At 34.5% G+C, this 21818-nt stretch overlaps 1 protein-coding gene across 5 annotated transcripts in view; it reads left to right on the top strand.

Annotated features, from left to right (window-relative positions):
• SCFD1 (sec1 family domain containing 1) overlaps positions 1–21818 on the top strand; it is a 90483-nt gene that overhangs the window by 55808 nt on the left and 12857 nt on the right. For 3 of the 5 annotated variants that reach the window (XM_057488524.1, XM_036881366.2, XM_057488523.1), the window contains exons 16-20: positions 589–659; positions 2647–2726; positions 5610–5672; positions 11206–11281; positions 19750–19803. In XM_057488524.1, the coding sequence (XP_057344507.1) occupies positions 589–659; positions 2647–2726; positions 5610–5672; positions 11206–11281; positions 19750–19803 (344 nt within the window). Of the gene's footprint in view, positions 1–588; positions 660–2646; positions 2727–5609; positions 5673–11205; positions 11282–12677; positions 12722–19749; positions 19804–21818 lie in introns of all 5 variants that reach the window. The other 2 variants (XR_008992524.1, XR_005023895.2) reach the window with 1 other exon arrangement.

Genomic DNA, 21818 nt, shown 5'->3' with positions numbered 1-21818 from the left:
ATTTTCCCAAGTTTTATGTAAGTAATATAATAAATACCCTTCAGAAAAAGGAGATATATATATTCATTGACCCCAGTTTTAAGAAGTATGACCTTAGGCTCAGCTAGCTGATTTTAGCCAACAAGGTTTCATAACCCAATATCTAGGATTTTCCAGGTATTGGGAAATCCAACTGGTTTTCTAGGACAATCCTATTTTTATACCAGTTGTTCTTATATAATTATTACTAGCATCCCCTTTTCATCTCAAAAGTATTGTGTTTCAGAATTGTATGATTACCCTACTTAAACCTTTCTTTCTTTTTGAATTTATATCTAAAAGGTAAACTTTGACATTATGGACAGATCAGGAGATGGAGATAACTTCCATGGCCCATCGCTTTAATCCCACAGCATTTAATCTTTTTCCATATCTGTATTTTACATGGTTGTAATTATAGTACCTAAAACTAAACTGATTCAATCAAGAGCCATATTTTGTCTTGTCATATTTATATATACTTCTTAAGTGCCAACTATAATATTTAACCCCAGAATTATGAGTTGTTGTTTTCTTTTTGTTTTTTTTTAATCTATTTTCCCTATGTAGCAGGAACTCCAGAAGATAAAATGAGGCTGTTTCTTATCTATTATATAAGCACACAGCAAGCACCTTCTGAGGTATGTCCTCTGTATTCCATTATTGGAGAAAGGGGGAATACTTGTTTGTTTTAAAAATAAAAGTAAAAATCAAATGTGGCTAGATAAGTACTTCATTCCTTTCTTTAAAAGAAAAACAATTTGTTAAGGCTGATTCTATTAACTGCTGAGTTTTAGAGCAGTATTGTCACCAAGAGCTCTCCACTCATGAAATGTCTGACCAATTTTAAGTTATTGGAATATGAACTGAATTCAAGAGGTCAAAATTCTTATTTCTGGAAAACTTACTTTCAAGTTAACCAAATTTGCTATGCTTTTTGAGAGGTTGGTCTTATTTCTGGAGATGTTATGATCTTAAAAGTTAAATTTCTTTAAGCAAAAGCCATTAATACTTGCCTTCCAAGGAATTTATCTTTAACCTAAAGTAAAAATTTGGTAATATTTTAAGATTACTTTAAAACTGCCCATTATAGAATATAAAGGAGTCACTTGGAGGAAAAATATCCAAAAACTATTCCAAAAACTATGTAAATATTGTAATTTAATTTAATAAGATTAAACTTCAAATTCATATCTGTCCTATGATTCATATACAAATAAAGTTCAGAGACTTTATATTGCAATAAAATAACTGCTTTTATATCAATAAATTTCTAAGAATGATTAGAAAATGATAAATTTTCCTTTCTACAAAATTTTTTTTTCTCACTGGGAGAGGAAATTGTGGTTAATTTTGTTTTCTTTTTCTTTAATGAGCTATCAATTACTGACAAGGAAAAAGATGTTTAAGTATTTATAGGTATCGAAGTATGGTGAAGGAAAGCGATGATGTTATGTATTGATGACTTAAGAATCTGTTAAGTCTTTCTGATGTTAACTCAGTGTAATTTCACTGGATGAGCAATAAGCATAAGAACCTCAGAGATGACATCTAGAATGATAAGGCCATCCTGTGTTCTCAACTCCTTTCTTTTGATGGTATCATTTATTTTTTTAATGTCTGGTGGAGTGTAAGGCTTTTTTCGTCAAAAATCTTTGGCATGTTAAAAGAACTAAGCCTGGTATTTGTTTTAGGCCAAATCTGCTTTGTTTTAGGAATACATTCTTGATTTTTATTTTATCTCAGTAAGAAAGTGTGATTTTCTTTATAGAAATATCTCTCTCATTAATGGGGTTGTGTCATTAGGGGATTCTAATAGCCTACTTATGATATTTTTATAATATGTGATTTTAAAATTTAATTCAGTATTCCCTTAATTTGGTCACATTATTCTGTTTTCATTTATTTTTGGCAAGGACTATGTGTTCTCATAAGTTTTAAGTGATCATTAAGAAGCTTGAAGCAAATTAGGCTACTGATGTCAGATTAATAACCCCAAAATGCAGATTAGTAAACATCTCTAGTTGAAGGTGAGCTTAAAAGTTTCTCTCTTGTAAAGTTTTTGTAATGGAGTCATTATAATGATAGGGCCCTGCAAATTACACAAATTCAGCTAGACTGATCAGAAAATGAACAAGAAAGAGAAGACAGCAGTTTAAAACATGTAAGATACCTGCTGTTCAATTAAAGAATTTGGACCTCTGGTGTGAATGTAAAGTAGGAAAACCTGAATCTGCATTTCCCCTCAGTCTGTGCCGTTCCCCTTGTGTTTCTGGCTTTGAAATATCCTTGGTCAAGCCAAATCTTTCAGTTAATGCTTGTCCCAAGGAAAGGTCATCTAGTTCAACAGTGGAGAAAAAAACAGACTCTTTTAGACTTACTGAGGGATGACAAAATACTGTCCTTCATAGGTGTTTGGGAGCCTGTCAAGGTAATTGTTATTACATGTGATTTAGTTTCTCAGGTGCTCACTTGAATATTTACTCAAGATATGAGTCCATTCTAATTAGGTGTCTAGAATTTAAACTCATGCCTTTATCTAACTTTCTGATTAATCAAATGACAACAAAAGGTCTTCTCTTTCATGAAAGTAAATTTTTTTATTATATTGTTCTTCACTTATTTCAGGCTGATTTGGAGCAATACAAAAAAGCTTTAACTGATGCAGGATGCAATCTTAATCCCTTACAATATATCAAACAATGGAAGTAAGTTTGATTTTCTTTCATTTTTATCATCTAAGAGAATACAATGGAAGTTGAGTACCCAAGAAAATGGGAAATGTTAGCTAAGAAAATTGAATGATGCCTTAGTGTTTTTAGTTCAGTAGCATAAATATTTGCAGTATAAATGCAAAGATTTAGAAAGTATTGTGCCAAGATGATTTCGGCAGATTAATTGGTACATTTATACTCTGCTATTAGAAACAATTGTCACAGTTTTGCTGGATGATATAAAAAGTTCTTTTTGAAGAATAACTTTGACTTAGCACTTCTACTCTTTAAGGATTTATCCCAGAGAGTAACTGGAGTTGTAAAATCTTGGAAACAATTGTAAGAATGAAAGTTTGAAAACCAACCTAAATGTCCAACAATAGGATCTGTAGATAAATTATGGCATTTCCATAAGCTGGACTATAATTCAGTCATTAAAAATCATGTTGTAGAAGACCTACCTGTTTAATGACATTGAGTGAAAAAATAATGTACAACACTACTCTAGATTGGTTCAATAAATATTTCCTTTGTCTCTGTGCCTAGGGACATTGGAAATACTTCTAGACATTGGAAATACAACAGTGAACATGCTATGGAAGGCCCCTACTCTCATGGAATTTACATTTTTGTTAAGAGAACAATAAATCAACAAATAAGCAAACAAATGAACAGAACACTTTAAAAATATGTCGAGTAACAAAACAACAGTGATAAGATCTTAACTTATTGGGGGGTGATAGCTAAATTTTTGAGGAGATCAGGGAGAGCCTCTGGATAAATGATAGTTGTATCAAAGCTTAAATGACATTTTTTGGCAGTATGATCCTTACCGTCTCTCCATTTATCCATCTATCTGTGTATGTGTATGTGTACAAACATACACATACATACATTTATATATAATTGCATAGCAGAAATGACACACACCTAAATGTTAATAGTAGATAACTCTGGTAGAATTTTTTTCTTTTCGAGTGTTTATCTTATTTTCCAAATTTTTTACATTACCCTCAAAATGTTTCTTATAATAAGTAATTATTTTAAGATGATAAGATTGAATATGCTTTCTGAGTTCAACTGTATTAAAAAATATGTATAGCAAAAGAAATATGCTATTAGCTTTGAGTTCATGAGAGCTTATTATCTATACTTTTGATTGTTTTTTCCAAATGTCCTTCTGTTTGACTGTTCTTGTAATAAGAAAAAAGTAGAGAACCTTTGTTTAAAAAAGAAACTGAAAACGCTCTTTTCCAATCTTTATATATATGTACACTTACACATTTGGATGTGTGGCATTTGTCATTGTGTTTTACAGACATCATTTCATACAGTTACAAATATATACTTTTTATTTCCAATTATAAGTGTTATACCAGTATACTGACAAAAATTATAGAAAACTCAGAAAGGTATAAAGAAAGTAGAAACCTGTAATCCCATCATCCAAAGTCAACAAGTAAACAGTAGTGTGTCTCCTTTTATTTGCATATTATATATATATATATTTTTTTTTTTTTAGCTGGGAAGTCCTTATTATAGATACAGTTTGTATTCCAGTTTTCCAATAGCATTCATCATTCCAGTTTTTGTTTCAAACAATCTCCAATATTATGTAATATTCAGCCATATAAATGTACTATTATTTATTTAACTCCTCTTTATTGTTTAGATATAGTTGTTTCTAGTGAAAAATAAGTTTTGTTAAAGGCAGGAATTACAGTCTCTTGCTGACAACAGTTGATTCACATGCTCCTTTCTGAACAAGATTGTGATCTCTGTGTTTGGATTTTCTTTGATGGTATTATCAGTGGATTTTGACCAGATTGAAATAGAGTATTTTTAGCATTTTAACTATCACATCCTTGTGATTTGCTTTCTTTTTTTACTCTCATAAGATTTTCTTGCATTTAAGTAGAATTTTTTCCCTTTTACAAAAGCATTTGAATAATTAAGAATCATTATAAAAGAATATTGATTGATTATGGCATGCTATTAAAATATAGAATAGTATGTACAATGTGATAGTTTGTTTTTTAATATTTTATGTATGCATATGTCCAAAAATTAGAAAAATATACATCAAAATTCTAACAGTGGTTACCTCAAAGGGGTAGGGTTCTCCTGGGAGTATTCTGTTTTCTGGATTCTCTACATGAATAATATTCCCAGAAGGAAAATATTTGTTAAAGCACATCTAAGCACCATCTTTTTTGCCTAGCCTTCAGGAGTGCTCTAGTTTAGTCACAGAGGTTCTGGACATTAGAAAGACTTGAAAGTAAATGACCATATGCAGTTAAGTATAAAAGTGTACAGTATAGAATATTACTAAAAAGAAAAACCATTGGGTAGTAGAATTAGTGTTAGTGAAAAAAATGGTTTTGAGCTGAGTCTGAAGAGGAAAAGTACAGTCTGTTGGAGAAGAAGGCAGTGAGTTTATTCCCTCTCCCACCCTCTGTGAAAGGGCGATGCGAGCTGAGGCCTGTGTCTGGGAATGAGTGGGTGTGGAACATGGGGGACAACAGAGACCAGACTTAACCAGTGCATGCATGATTATTCTTCTTGGCAGCAAGTAAGATACTTTTTAAAAAAGGGAAGAAGAAAAATGGTAAAGTTTGAGAAATTAATGCATTTTTTTTTAATCTCAGTGTTTCAGTACTAATTGTACTCTACTTGAGTATTATTTTACATGGTTCCAAGTTATATAATCAATGCTCAATTATTTCAGTGCTAATTGTACTAAAATATATTAATTGAAAATTTCTCAGAAAATTCTGCATAGTAAAAGTTACATTTAGTCAATAAATATTTTAATTCCATGATAATGAATGTTAGCTCTAAAAATCAGCTTTTAAATATAACTTTTTTATTTCATAGGGCTTTTGCCAAGATGGCCTCAGCTCCTGCCAGTTATGGCAACACTACCGCCAAACCAATGGGGTAAGTATTTTTAATAATTCTGACTGAGTAAAGTCTGATACTCCAGACCATAATTAATCATTCATGACTTCAAAACACACTGACACTTGAAATGCAGAATGTTTCCAACACAGAATGAATGTCAGCATGCCTTTGGCTTCTTGAGATAGTTTAACTTCTCATTTTAAAATGTAAGTTAGTATATTTTACATGGTATGAGCTGTTGGATTCTTTTGCTTCCTTGTTCTTAAAACATTACACTTTTCATTTCATAAGAGATGTGGTTAAAGCTATTTTTATATTGATGTTGATTACTAATACAGGCTCGAAGGTAAGTACTGAAGACCCAGCTTCAAGATAGACCTAGGCATCCTGCTGAGTGACAGGGAGGAAGTCCCCAGGGCTGGGTGTGACTTCTGACTCCAGAGAATCCTATAGAGTATGCATAATTTTCTAAGAAAGTGACCAAGGTAATTCTAACTGCTCTTTTCCATACCATATTAGTTTCAATTTCCTAGCTTATGTTTTATAGTTTAGAGCAAAAGCATGAAGCCCAGAGGAAAAACAATTATCCTAGCCTCACCCTGAGCATCCAGTTTTAATGAAACAATTTCCCAAAAACAAAAGCACTCAGCCTAAGGCATGTACTTGGCAAGATGAATCCAGGTGGCCTCACCTTCAGCTAGGCTATGCAGAGTTGCCTGATGCCAGGGAATTGCCTCAGAACCATTCATTCCAACAATTATTTTTCTCTTGTTCCTGTTAAAGAAAGGATTTCTATCTGTTCATCTCAAGAGAGGGAAAAGGAAACTATATTTGGGAAACTACTCTCATGTATTAGATAGACTTTTCAGTTTCATATCTTAAATCTTGTTGAATATTAAAAGATTTGGTATGAATTTTGTACTTGAGGATTTTAATACACTGTGATATAAGAAAATCTTGGATGATTTGAAGGATGTCACTAGCCTTATGATGCCATAATACAGGGCACCATTCTGTCCACAAAGCATCCTTTGATCCCAAGAGAGACTGAACCACAAGGTAAACCCAGGATGGCAAGTCATTTCTTGATAGTATTTCTGTAGTCCAGATAATGAACATTATTCAGAATTGAAGTAAAACTCACCAGGTACATTGTTGCATCATATTTTTATATGACAGGTGTTGTATATAGTGGAGAGATAGTATACAATGCAGGATTGGATCTAGCTGCTATGATACAGAGAACATAGTAAGTTGTGACCTACTCAGAATACTTATAGCATATATATTTTCAATAACTAGTGTGTTTTTAATTCCTAAAGCAAATTCTAAATTTACTATCTTTATCGTTTTAGTGTTAGGACAATCAGGAGAGCAAGGAATTCTCTTCAAATTATAATTTGCCTAAAAATTAACAGACATGCTTGGGAGATACTACAGGTTTGGTTACAGACCACCACAATAAAGCTTATATCACAATAAAGCCATTCAAATAAATTTTTGTTTCCCAGTGCATATAAAAGTTATGTTTATGCCATACTATCGTCTATTAAGTGTGCAACAGCATTGTCATAAAAAAATGTACATCTCAATTTAAAATACTTTATTCCTTAAAAATGCTAACCATCATCTGAGGTTTCAGCAGTTTTGCTGGTGAAGGGTCTTACCTCCATGTTGATGGCTGCTGACTGATCAGGGTCATATGTGCTGAAGGCTGGGGTGGCTGTGGAAATTTCTTAAAATAAGACAACAGTGAAGCTGGCCACATGACTGACTCTTCCTTTCACAAATGATTTCTCCATAGCATGTGATGCTATTAAACAGCATTTTGCAGTAGAACAACTTTCAAAAATTAGTCAGTCCTCTCAAACCCTGCTGCTGCTTTATCAACTATGTGTACTGTTCTCAGTCCTTTGTTATCATTTCAACAATCTTCACAGCATCTTCACCAGAAGTAGATTCCATCTCAAGAAACCACTTTCCTTGCTCATGAGGTACAAAGCAATTCCTCATCCTCTCAAGTTTTATCGTGAGGTTGCAGCCATTCAATCACATCTTCAGGCTCTACTTCTGATTCTTATTCTCATGCTATTTCTACCAAATCTGCAGTAACTTCCTCCACTGAAGTCTTGAAATCCTCAGTCATCCATGAGGGTTGGAATCAACTTCTTCCAAACTCCCATTCTTGTTGATATTTGGACCTCTTTCCATAAATCACAAATGTTCTTAATGGCATCTAGAATGATGAATCCTTTCCAGAAGGTTTTCTGTTTATTTTGCCCATATCCATCAAAGGAATCACTATCTGTGGCAGCTAGAGCCTTACAAATGTATTTCTTAAATAAAAAGACTTGCAAGTCAGAATGACTTCTTGATCCATGGGTTGCAGAATGGATGTTATGTTAGCAGGCATGAAAACAACAGTCATCTCACTGTCCATCTGCATCAGAGCTCTTGGGTAACAGGTGCATTTTCAATGAGCAGTCCTATTTTGAAAGGAATCTTGTTTTCTGAGCAGTAGGTCTCAACAGTGGTATTAAAATATTTGTAAACTATGTTGTAAATAGATGTGCTACCATCTAGGCTTTGTTGTTCCATTTATAGAGCACAGACAGAGTAGACTGAACATAATTCCTAAGGGCCCAAGGATTTTCAGAATAGTAAACGAAACATTGGCTTCAGCTTAAAGTCACCAGCTTGCATAAGCCCCTAACAAGATAGTTAGTCTGTTCTTTGAAGCTTTGAAGCCAGGCTCTTCTGCTCTCTAGCTATGAGAGTCCTAGATGGCATCTTCTTCCAATAAAAGAATGTTTTGTCTACATTGAAAATTTGTTGTTTAATATAGCCATCTTCATTAATCATCTTAGCTAGATCTTCTGGAATACTAGGTGTGGCTTCAATATCAGCATTGCTGCTTCACCTGGAACTTTTATGTTAGGGAGACAGCTTCTTCCTTAAACCTGATGAGCCAACCTCTGCTAGCTTCAAGTTTCTCCAGCAGCTTCCTCACCTCTTTCAGCCTTCATAGAATTAAAGAGAGTTAAGACCTTGTTCGGATTAGGCTTTGGTTTAGGGAATGTTGTGGCTGTTTTGTTCTTTTATCCAAACCATTAAAACTTTCTCCATATCAACAATAAGGCTGTTTTGCTTACTTATCATTCATGTGTTACTGGAGTTGCACTTCTAATTTCCTTCAAGAGCTTTTCCTTTGCTTTCACAACTTGGCTCCCTGTCACAAGAGGCCTAGTTTGGGGCCTGTCTCAGCTTTCAACATGCCTTCCTCACTACGCTTTGATCATTTCTGGCTTTAATTTAAAGTGAGATGCTTTTGACTCTTCCTTTCACTTGAATTTGGACACTTAGAGGCCACTGTAGCAGTATTTATTGACCTAATTTCAGTATTACTGTGTCTCAGGGAGTCGGGAGCCCTGAGGGGAGAGAGATGGAGGATTTTTTTTCTTCTGCTGTTCAGCTTGAGTGCTTTCCATTACTCTCTTCGATGTCACTGATCGATTCTTCTGAGTCCCCCAGTCTGCTGTTGATACTCTCTAGTGTATTTTTTATTTCATTTATGCTATTCTTCATCTCTGACTGGTTCTTTTTAGATACTCTATTTTCTGTTTTAAGTCCTCTCTGAGCTTATCCATTCTCCTCTCATCTAGTGAGCATCTGTATAACCATCACTTTGAACTCTTTATCAGGTAGATCAGTTAACTCCATTTTGTGGAATTTTTGTTTTGTTTCCTGAAGTTTTGTCTTGTTCTGTTGTTTAGAGCATATTTCTCTGTCTTCTCATTTTGTTTGACTTTCTGTGCTTGATTCTACAAATTAGTTGAAAGGCCTGCTTCTCCGGTCTTGAAGGATTGGCCTAATGTGGAAGATCCCCTGGGTAAACTGTAAGTGCCTGGTGGTTTTGGCTAGATGAAGGCGAAGTGAGCATAAGAGGGGTGTTTTCTGGAGCCAGGACTCCCAGGGCTTTGGCTGTGGGTCTCTTATGTGTTTGCCAGCTGGGGTCATGCTGACTGGGTGACTTGTGTCAAAAGGGTGCAGTCCAGGGAGCTCCCAGGGGGGCAATGGGCTGGGCCCTCTCTACTGGAGCCACTAGGGCTAGAGGCACTGTCTGGGGGTCTCCTGGGCAGGTACCAGTCAGGGCCATGCTGATGGGCTGCTGAGGTGGATGGGTGCAGGCTAGGAGTCTTCCAGGTTGGCACCTGGCTGGGGTCATGCAGACTGGACAGCCTGGGTTGGAAGGGGCACAGGCAGGGTGAATCCACATGAGCATTGTACTGGTGCCACCTTGGTGGGACAGCTAGGTCCCTGACAGGCTTGTCTGGATGTGGGCAGGGCCTAGAAAGCCACGTCTCTTGTGTTTGGAGCTGGTGTGTTCACTCTGACCCTGCTCTTGTCCACACTGTCATTGTGCATGTGGAATGTAAGCTGGTGCTCACCCTGTTCCAGTCCCTACTGGAAACATGCAGGGGTAACATAAATGATGTAGCTCTCCCTGTCCCCATCTGTGTTAACATTGTGTTTGGCAGGGGCAAGGGGAGGACACACACACTGGCACAGACTAGCTCTTCTTGTCCAGAAAGAGTTCCAGAAGTTCCCCTGCTTTTTTGGAAATTGAGTTTAAACCCTCCACAACTTTTGTGGGGTTTTTTTCTGTGCCTCAGGGCAGGCAAGTTTTGTTGAGGTAGCTTGGTGATATCCTTCCTACTACAGGGCCATGCTGGGAGTGAGGTTCCCTGTGTGGCCATGTCTGGCTCTCCTGCTGTTCCTTATGTGGTCTTCTTCATCCCTTGTTGTGCACGTGTTCACTCAGGCCTGTTCTTCCTTGAACTGTAAGTGGAGAAGGTGGGCTCAGGCTGCTGTCTTTTATCTGCCTCCTTAATTTCAATAGTGTGTGTCTCAGGGAGTGAGGAGGCGAGCAGGGCATCAGCTGGTAGGTAGAGCATACCGGTCAGTGGAGTCAGAACACACGCAATATTTATTGATGGAGTTTGCCATCTTCTCTCGTCGAGGTTCCTGGCATTCCAATACAATTACAATAGTAACACCAAAGATTACTGATTTCAGGTGTTTATAACAAATATAATAGTGATGAAAAGGGTAAAAATATTGTGAGAATTACTGAAGTGTGATACATTAAGTGAGAAAATGCTGTTGGAAAAAAATATCACTAATATACTTGCTTGACAGGGTTTCCATTTATTTTTAAATAAAGCAAGTAAATAAAATGAGGTATAAATAAATAAAGCATAATAAAATGAGGTATGCCTGAATAGTTGAGGGTAAGCAATTGAAATGTTTATTTTGAGGGCAGCCTTTATTTCTTATTTTATTAATAAGTATTGCCTAGGCAGAGTGTTTTATTACTATTTTACTGTTAAATAAAGTTGCATCAGTGATACCTGGAAGCAGAAATTCTCAGGTCACTTCTGCTTAGTTAAAACAGAGGTAGTAGCTACACTGAGCATCAGCATGTGGTGTATGATCAGGCAAATATTTTATCTGTAACAAATCAGAGAGAGAATTTATACTTAGTGTGATCCTCTTTTTTTTCCCTTAGTCTCTTATCACGAGTCATGAACACGGGATCACAGTTTGTGATGGAAGGAGTGAAGAACCTGGTGTTGAAACAGCAAGTAAGTAGCTTGTTAGAAAACACACTGGTAACTTTTGAACATAAATGGTGACAGGTTGATTGCTCAGATAGAGCAACTTTATAAATGTTTTCCAGTTACAAATATTAGGAGCAAAATAAAATCAAGGCTTTTTATTTGGTATATTTAAGAATAGGGTATTTTTACATGCATAGTTCAGAGCTCTGTAATTTTTCCTTTTTTCTTTTTTAAATTTGCTCTCTTGGACTTCACTGGACTTCACTGATATTTTGACTTTCCTTTACCATCAGGTTTATGAAAGTACATTAATTTAAAAATTGAACTTAAACCTATTTAGAATAATGAACTGTGCTACATAATGCATAGGATCTAAGTTTTAACATATATTAAGTGAATAGGCTACTGAACTTAACTGTCTAAAGGCCTTTGTAAATTAGAACATAAATACTTCTAATAAATTTTATTAAAAATAAATTCTTAATAATTAGAAATAAAATACTTTAAGGTAGAACTTATTTTTGGGGTAATGAAAGCTTGAACTCACACTTCATTGTGGTATAATAGTGTTATACATAGGGCTTTTTTAATGAATTTTGTTTTTCTGTTAATAGTCTGCTTCAGAGAATCATCATAATTTAGTTTCCTTTCAAACAAGATTTGTTTATTGCTTTTTATCATGGAAATTTCCAAATGTACATTAACATACCAAATTTTCCTGAACCCTTCACCAAGATTCAGTACGCAGCATCCTGTCATCATCCTCTATCTTCCCCACTTCTTTTTTTTTTCTTTTTACTGGGATATTTCAGTTTGTAGTGAGAAGAATTTTAAAGGCCAAATTAAGAGATGGAGTTTATCAGTTATTCAGATGTGAATTTTAAGTGTTTAGTTACTTGCTCAGAAACAATTAGATCTTTTCTTTATGTGAACTTCTGTGCTTTTCTATTTCTTACAGGTGTGGTATTTTGTATTGTTATTTATTTTTGTTTTACCTTTTTCCCTCTCCCCCAGCCCCCCAGTTTCACTGAGATAGAGTTGACATATAATGTTTTACTTTGTGATGATAAGTTCCTTGAGGGCAAGGAATTTTTTTCCTCATCTTTGAAATTTCCATAGCACTTTGCATAAAGTAGGTATTCAGTTCTTTATTTGAATAAATGAATACATTTTACTATAAAAACTATGTAGTATTAATGAAGTACAGTGAAAAATCCTAATTTGCTATATTTTATTAAGACTACTTATTTTCCAAACTTTCCTTCAAATGTACTCCAGATTGCATTATTTCCTAAGTATTTGGGGATGTTTTTTAGCTTCATAATCTGTCTTAGAATTATTTTCAATTCCTCTCATTCTACCTCTCTCCTGGTGAGGAGCTACTACTAAATACTTAACTCACTTTTTTACTGGTTCACAGCACTTCCTTGAATCACTTTATCATCATCTCTTGGACTGCAAAAGGTAAAAAGGCACAAAAATAGGAAGTTGGGTGTATTAGAGACTAGCATACTGTACTCTAGAGTTTAACCTAGCACCTGCTAAAGAAAAAATTACTCATGACACATGTTACAGAAAGGTAAGGCAGACATTATTCAGGGAGACCATAGTGAAAGGCATTGGGACCACCACCACAATGGGGTTTTCCAGTGGAAAGATTGGGCTTAATTCCAGATATATCAAGGACAAGTGGGAATTTATAGCCAAGGATCAGGGTAGGTGTCAGTGGCTAGAAAATTACTAAAAGGAAAGGTAAGGGAGATAAGGGATGAAGGCAAGTTCTGGCTAAACCAGCCTAACAGCATTCCTTTTTTTTTTTTTCTGTTTACTATCGTTTTTTATTCCAAATTGCATCAGTTCATGAAAAACAAGTTGTTTACAAAAGACCTGGTCTACAACTCTAATAGAAAGATAATACACATCAGATTATATAAATGTGTATTTTTCATCAAACAATATTAAAATGGCTACAAGTAACAGTTAATATGCTATATCTACAGAAATGTTTACAGATGAGATTATGCTTATGTTCTTGTTCATGCCAGTATTTTGGAAAAGGTTAAGTGGTCTGTCTGACATTCTATCATCTACATTTCAGTAAGCTACTGTATTCACGGTAACTGATGTTTCTGATTTGAGTGTATTCAAAGATCCCTAAATGTCTTTTAGAGAAAGATGAAATTGTATCTCACAACTTTTTTTTTTCTTTTGTTGCCTGTGCTTTTTTTATTATTATTATTAAGGTATCATTGATATAGTCATATAAACACCATTGTAGTTACTAGATTCCCCCCTTATCAAGTCCCCACCACATACCCCATTATAATCACTGTCCATCTGCATAGTAAGATGCTATAAAGTTACTACTTGTCTTCTCTGTGCTGTGCTGCCTTCCCTGTGCTGTGCTGCCTTCCCTGTGTGCCCTACCTACATAATGTGTGCTAATCATAATGCCCCTTTTCCCCCCTTATCCCTCCCTTCCCACCCACCCTCCCCAGTCCCTTTCCCTTTGGTAACTGTTAGTCCATTCTTGGGTTCTGTGAGTCTGCTGCTGTTTTGTTCCTTCAGTTTTTGCTTTGTTGTTATACTCCACAGGTGAGTGAAATCATTTGATACTTGTCTTTCTCCACCTGGCTTATTTCACTGAGCATAATACCCTCTAGTTCCATCCATGTTGGTGCAAATGGTAGGATTTGTTTTCTTATGGCTAAATAATATTCCTTTGTATATATGTACCACATCTTCTTTATCCATTCATCTACTGATGGACACTTAGGTTGCTTCCATTTCTTGGCTATTGTAAATAGTGCTGCAATAAACATGGGGGGTGTATATGTCTTTTTGAATCTGGGAACCTGCATTCTTAGGGTAAATTCCTAGGAGTGGAATTCCTGAGTCAAATAATATTTCTATTTTTAGTTTTTTGAGGAACCTCCATATTGCTTTCCACAATGGTTGAACTAATTTACATTCCCACCAGCAGTGTAGGAGGGTTCGCCTTTCTCCACATCCTCACCAGCATTTTTGTTGTAGTTTGTCTTTTGGATGTTGGCCATCCTAAGTGGTGTGAGGTGATATTTCATTGTGGTTTTAATTTGCATTTCTCTGATGACTAGCGATGTGGAGCATCTTTTCATGTGTCTGTTGGTCATCGAAATTTCTTCTTTGGAGAAGTGTCTGTTCAGATCCTCTGCCCATTTTTTAATTGGATTATTTGCTTTTTGTTTCTTGAGGCATGTGAGTTCTTTATATATTTTGGATGTTAACCCCTTGTCAGATATGTCATTTACAAATATATTCTCCCATACTGTAGGGTGCCTTTTTGTTCTGTTGATGGTGTTCCTTGCTGTGCAGAAGCTTTCAGCTTGATATAGTCCCACTTGTTCATTTTTGCTTTTGTTTCCCTTGCCCGTGGAGATATGTTCATGAAGAAGTTGCTCATGTTTATATTGAAGAGATTTTTGCCTGTATTTTCTTCTTAGAGTTTTATGGTTTCATGACTTACATTCAGGTCTTTGATCCATTTTGAGTTTACTTTTGTGTATAGAGTTCGACAGTGATCCAGTTTCATTATCTTACATGTAGCTGTCCAGTTTTGCCAACACCAGCTGTTGAAGAGGCTGTCATTTTCCCATGGTATATCCATGGCTCCTTTATCATATACTAATTGACCATATAGGCTTGGGTTAATATCTGGGCTTTCTATTCTGTTCCACTGGTCTATGGGTCTGTTCTTGTGCCAGTACCAAATTGTCTTGATTACTATGGCTTTGTAGTAGAGCTTGAAGTCAGGGAGCATAATTCCCCTGCTTTATTCTTCCTTCTCAGGATTGCTTTGGCTATTGGGGGTCTTTAGTGGTTCCATATCAATTTTAGAACTGTTTGTTCCAGTTTGTTAAAGAATGCTCTCTGTATTTTGATAGGAATTACATTGAATCTGTAGATTGCTTTAGGCAGGGTGGCCATTTTGACAATATTAATTCTTCCTCACCAAAAGCATGGGATGAATTTCCATTTATTAGTGTCCTGCTTAATTTCTCTTAGGAGTATCTTGTAATTTTCAGAGTGTAGGTCTTTCACTTTCTTGGTTAGGTTTATTCCTAGGTGTTTTATTCTTTTTGATGCAATTGTGAATGGAATTGTTTTCCTGATTTCTTTTTCTGCTAGTTCATTGTTAGTGTTTAGGAATGCAACAGATTTCTGTGTATTGATTTTGTATCCTGCAACTTTGCTGAATTCAGATATTAGTTCTAGAAGTTTTGGAGTGGATTCTTTAGGATTTTTTATGTACAATATCATGTTATCTGTAAACAGTGACTTCTTCCTTGCCAATCTGGATGCCTTTTATTTCTTTGTTTTGTCTGATTGCTGTGGCTAGGACCTCCAGTACTATGTTGCATAAAAGTGGGGAGAGTGGGCATCCCTGTTTTGTTCCCGATCTTAGAGGAAAAGCTTTCAGCTTCTCGCCGTTAAGTATGATGTTGGCTGTGGGTTTGTCATATAAGGCCTTTATTATATTGAGGTACTTGCCCTCTATACCCATTTTTATTGAGAGTTTTTATCATGAATGGATGTTGAATTTTGTGGAATGCTTTTTCAGCATCTATGGAGATGATCATGTGATTTTTGTCCTTCTTTTTGTTGATGTGGTGGATGATGTTGATGGATTTTCAAATGAAGAGCTTTATATATTTTGTTTGCTTCTTGGGCAGCATAAGTTTTAAGCCTCACAGGTATCAGCTAGCACATAAAACCACTTGAATGATATTCACATATTTGGATTATATTTGTGGGAGGATAATTGGATAAGAATGTATTGAGTAACGTAGCACAATGTTGCATAATTTAATTTCATTTCTTTGGCTTGTTTGCTAAAATAATCCAGCTTTTAAAAGTGAACTGACAACAAATTGGATGCTGTGAAATTCAATAGATTAAAAAAGACTTAAAAGATATGACATCATCTAATTGCAGTGTATGGCCCTATAATAGATTATGATTTGAAGAAAACTAAAAAATTATGCAACAGGGAAATTTTAACACAGCCTGGATATTGAGCTATATTATATTAATAGTCAATTATTTTAGGTGTGGTACTAGTACAGTTTTTTTTTTAATAAGTTCTTATATGACTAAAATATTTGTGGCTAAAATGATTTGATGTTGGGACATGTTTTAAAACAACCTAGGAAGGTGGGGAGAAGGTGAAAGTATAGAAGAAATAAGATTTGCCATGAGTTGACAGTTGTTGAAACTGGGTGATGGAGGAGGATTGGATGCATTTTATTGAGTCCATGTAATCCTGTTTCTTGATTTTAGTGCCATTAATATGATTTTGGAAGAAATATTAATTTGTAAATTTTATCATTTCTTCATCTGTAAGAAGTTGATGTGGATATTGGGTTCACCTGTAGATCCTTTTCTGACTTAAAATTTTATAATACTGGAAATAGATATGTCATCTTATACCTCCTCTTCCTGTCTTTATTGACAACTTTCCATCCCTTTTATCTGTCATTCCCAGTGTGTTTCCAGTACTGCACACGTCATCTTATTCTTTACTTGGCTAATACAGTCTTCAAAATTAGCATTCTTTTCAAGGAGCTCCACATACTGCTTTTCAAAATTCTCCAACTCTTTGATAACCAGGACAGCAGCAACTCTTGTCACATCCTCACTACTGACTTTAGCATCAGAGTACCATCCCAAGCCCAAGGCTGGCTGCAAAGGGAGAGGTAGAAACAGTCACCACAAACCAAGTGGGAATATAGGGCAACAAGTGGCTAATTCTGGAAGAACTAGAGGGGGAAAATGTTTTCAGCTATTTAGGGTATAGAGTTGTATTACTTTTCTTAGCTTATTGGATTTCTGTGTGTGTTTTATTTCGATTTGTTTTTAATCAATTACACCATCAGAGGTAAAAATGTTTTTATTTAAGCTTTTCTAGTGAATGAAATATAAAACATGACAATGGTCATAAAACCAGTAAGGGTTTTAGAAATTGATTTCTCACTATATTTTTTCTCCAGATAAAATTTATCCTCATGTATTTGAAATTTGAGGATTTTAAAAATACTGATCCTTTTATTAGGATATTCATGTATATGGGACTTTGTCCCCTAAATCTTTATCTATAGAGGCTTTCTACTAACAGAAACTTAGTTATTAACCTATATGACACTTTTTCATTTTATTTCTAAAACAGTTTCCAAAAGCAATGAAAAATATACTTAAGAATTTTTTAAACAATGGCTTTTCATTTGATTAATATTGAGGTATACAGATTTTTTGTGTTTCTAAAGATGAGTAAGATAACAGTCTATTTGTTGATTAAAGAAAATTGTATGGTTTTGTTCTGCTGTTTTCTCTCAATTAGTTTGTTAGCTGCCATAGTTCAGTTTTTTCAATTGGTAGTTGATCTTATAGATAAATTACCAATATAAAATAATTAAAATGATTAACTCAATTCAAGCCTTCATTTAGGTAAAGAGTGAGAGCTAGGTTGAGCATCAGTTGGTGACAGATCTCAGAAGTTGTTTTTCTAAAGTATTCTTTCTTACACCTTTTAAAGATATTATGTATGTACATCCTTGATCATTCTGTACACTTGAAGGTTTCCTTATCTGTGAACATTCTGTGGTGCATTAGTAGTAAATCATTCTTTTGGTGGTGTAATCTGGTTGCAAAGATGAGTCAAAAACAAAGATCGGCCTCAGTTCTTCTGTAGAACTATTCTGCTAGAAAGAAATTTTTTTTAGGTTTTGTTAATGACCAGTTTACTGGCAGGCTTGTCTTCAGATACAGCACAACTATAAAATAACAGCAAAATTTAATTGTACCTTTTATAGAAAAATTCATTTTTCTACTTAAGATTTATAATGAGATGTTGGTATTTTCAAATTTCCAATTATTTTCACAAATACAATAAAAAAAATGAGACTCCTAGGGCTTTATCATTACATAAACACAGTTTTTCTCCATTGCATATATCTAATACATTACAATTCAGGAAGCTAAACACAGAGTTATAAGTAAACAGAGAAATGAATGTAAAAATAATTTTAGTGAAACCATACAGTTTATAATGTATCCTGCTCCTGATTTTTAAAAAATTCTTCCTGTTATGTTACAAAATACTTCATGTTACTTAGAACAAATATATAACTAGTTTCTTTCAGATAAAGCATGTTTATAGATTTAAATCTGCACCCCATTCATTATTCTTTGGAGAAAGTCACATTTTAGATTTATTCTTAAATGAACAATTTTATTTGAAACAAAATTGTTAAGTAAAATTTTGAGCTACTTTTAGAAATTTTTCTTCTCAATAGTGTAATTCAGGAAGTATATTCAGTTAGCTTGAACATTTGGTGTTTGTGTTTATTTTAAAAAGCTCCTGGCCAACACTAATATCAGGGAATAATGAAGTAGTTTTAATTTTACTTGCCTACAATCATCTTAAAAGGTGTAGTCTACAGAAAGAAGAAGAAAAAAGAAATGCAGTTTTTCTGTCTGGGAAAAACAAGATAGTTCCTTTAGTGATAGTCCATGTTAGTAACAATAAAATGTTCTTATGACATAAGGAAAGTAAAACTCTTGTGAAATAGTAATGTTTTATCTACAGTTATTTAATAATCAGATTTAATGTTGCCTTTGTTGTATGAAGTCTCTAAGATACAAAACTATTATTTCCAGAACATCCTGTACAGTTTACAAAGGAATTATCAGTTCAAAGTGGGCAGAATACCATCCCAGTAGGAATGCACTTAATAAATTTAGTCACTTAGTAAATTTTCTCTATACTGCGTGGTATGTTCAAAATAATGATAAAAATTGTCAGGTTGAAATGTAACAGTAGTAGACAAACATGTCAAGATCTGCTGCCAATACCATGGTTATACATTTACATTCAAAGAAGAATTTGTCCTGTAAGAAAACAATGCACTATGTCATTGAAAATTTGGATTTTATCCCAGGCAAAATAAAATGGTCAGTAAAGTTTGTATGTATCCATTTCCCCATTTATCAAAGAGCACAGGTAGCTTTTTGGCTTAGAAGAATATACGTTAGAAATCAAAGAACTGTTAGGTTATTTAATCTCATACATTTTCACAAACTTTGAGTTACTGTTTTAAAGAAACTCATAATCTCCCAGAAAGAAAATGAAAAAAAAAAAGGTATTCTTATTTGATCAAAACAAATGCTTGCAATTGTTAGTATTAAAAATCAAACATTTAATAAAATAAAAAGCCCAAACATGTATTTACACTGGAACATGGATACACATACACATTAAAAGAACCTTTTGATTAAGAATTATATTTTTCTGGGGAACGTTGAGTAGTGCCAAGGGCATTTACATCTGTGACACCATTCACAGAATAAATGTTAGAATGTGTTTAACTATACTTGACTACAGAATAATTAGATTGTTTTGCTAATAGAGAACTGTGTTGTTCTAATACTTAACAAAATACTCATCTCTTCCACAGAATCTCCCTGTTACTCGGATTTTAGACAATCTGATGGAGATGAAGTCAAACCCTGTGAGTGACATATAACATTGCATTTGTAAATTCTTGAAGTATCAAATTGACTATATAAAAAGGCAGTAAGATCTGAGATTGTTGTGAGCTTAACATGAGGGAAAAGAAAGAGTCCATGTTCTCAAACAGCCTTTTTTAGCCATTACCACAGATAATGGGAATTGGTTTTCTCAGCTGCTATAACCAGTCTGGCCAGCTTTCATCCAAATTAAATGTAGATTATATTCTATATGAATAATTAAATGTAAAACATATTCTAAGGAGCAAGTTTCTATAAATGAAAAAAAACTAGTAAGCATCAACTGGTATAGTATAAAGAGTCTCACTAAACTAATTTAATGTTACAAAAATTAAATGAGAGGAATGCGTAGTGAAATTTTTAAGTGCACATGTTCTGATGGCACAGTTCTTTTGGGCTAAAAGTAAACTGTTGGATGAATAGACAAATGACTAAATATTATTAGCATTTACTTACAGAATGGGTTTTCCAAGCTGTTTAAATTCAAGAAAGGAGTGTAAAAACTCATCATATATGTTTCATAAAACAGCCCATCCTGTTACTGTGGCAACTGGAGAGTGATAATCATCACAAGAGTCTGGAGTCAAGAAAGGCACCATGATCCCACCTACAGTAAAACCCTAGTTTGGGCTGATTCTGGACCACTACAGACTTGGCAATGAGACTTAGGATCCCAGGCTAAGAAAGAGAGTCAGAACAGAATCCTCAGATTAGTGTGTCATTTTTTTGTAATTGTTTAAAACAGTTATAACACCATTATTAATAAAGAAGCAAATTTTAAAATCCACCCATGTGGAAACAAAGATGTAGTGTAACAAAACATCCCCCAAAAGGGCAATTACAGTAAAGAAAGGAATGAGAGAATTGTTTAGAATGGTAAGCTAAAAACAATTCTTCCTTCTGGGAATCAATGTAGAGAAAGAAGTATACAATGTCGTGACACTGCATTTTGTAACTACATCCTAGAATAGGAAGAAGGAGCTCTTCCTGAAAAGCCTGAGGAAAGTATACATTTATGACTAATTATCTTTGGAATACTACTTAATAATACGCAGAAGTTTCAAGAAGGTGTTACTCCAAACAAAAAGATTAAAAATAACAAATAAAGGCAAAAGTTTAGACAAATGTCAAATCTGCAAGGGTTTAAGGAAGTTGTAGGATATTTTGTTACTGTCCCTAATCTTGAAGTTGAGATGATGAATAATGACAGTAACAGTGATAATAGCACTGCATACTTATGTACCAGAACCATTCAAAACATTCTTCACATATTTCATTGAATTCTTTAGAACCTTCTAAGAAAAATATTATTTTATTGTTATTTTCATTTTATAGATAAGGAAATTATGGTGCTATAAGTTCAATCACCCAAGGGCACACAGTTAATAAATGGTGGAGCTGAGCAGGCCACATTTTTCACCACTCTGCTGTATTGATTAGGGCAAGAACCATACACTTCATGGAATCACAGAAGTTTAGAGGTTAAGGGAAGATTAGAAATAATTTTAACAATTTAGGAGAGAAACCAAGAGATGTTAAGTGACTTTTTCTAAGTCACAGTATTTTTTAGTAGCAGAACTGGAACCTTTGCCTACTCCTGTATTCCTGCCTAGCACTCAACCCAGCACACACACCTGCCACATTTTTCTGTCATAGACACATTGGTGGCTACGTTATCAGTCTTATTCAGATGGTTCTTATCTAAATTCATTTATCAATTCTATTGACTTTACTTTATAACTGAAGCACATTACTGCAGATGGATATTTTTAATTAATTAGAACAAGTAAATTTTTTCTGCTCTGAAAATATGTTTCCATCCATCTGCTAGATAAGGCAGCTGCCTGCACTCTCATCCTTCTCCTGTTCCCAGATAGAAAAGTTAATTTGGAGGCATTGAAGCGATCAGCAAAATACTGAAGATATTAGCAAAGTATAGTAAGTTAGACCTGGATATCAAATGCTTTAAAATGCTATAACCTCATATAAACTCATT

Source organism: Manis pentadactyla, chromosome 11, assembly GCF_030020395.1.
Source record: "Manis pentadactyla isolate mManPen7 chromosome 11, mManPen7.hap1, whole genome shotgun sequence".
NCBI lineage: Eukaryota > Metazoa > Chordata > Mammalia > Pholidota > Manidae > Manis > Manis pentadactyla.
The sequence above is the reverse complement of the archived record's forward strand: the minus strand, read 5'-3'. Positions and strand labels throughout refer to the sequence as shown.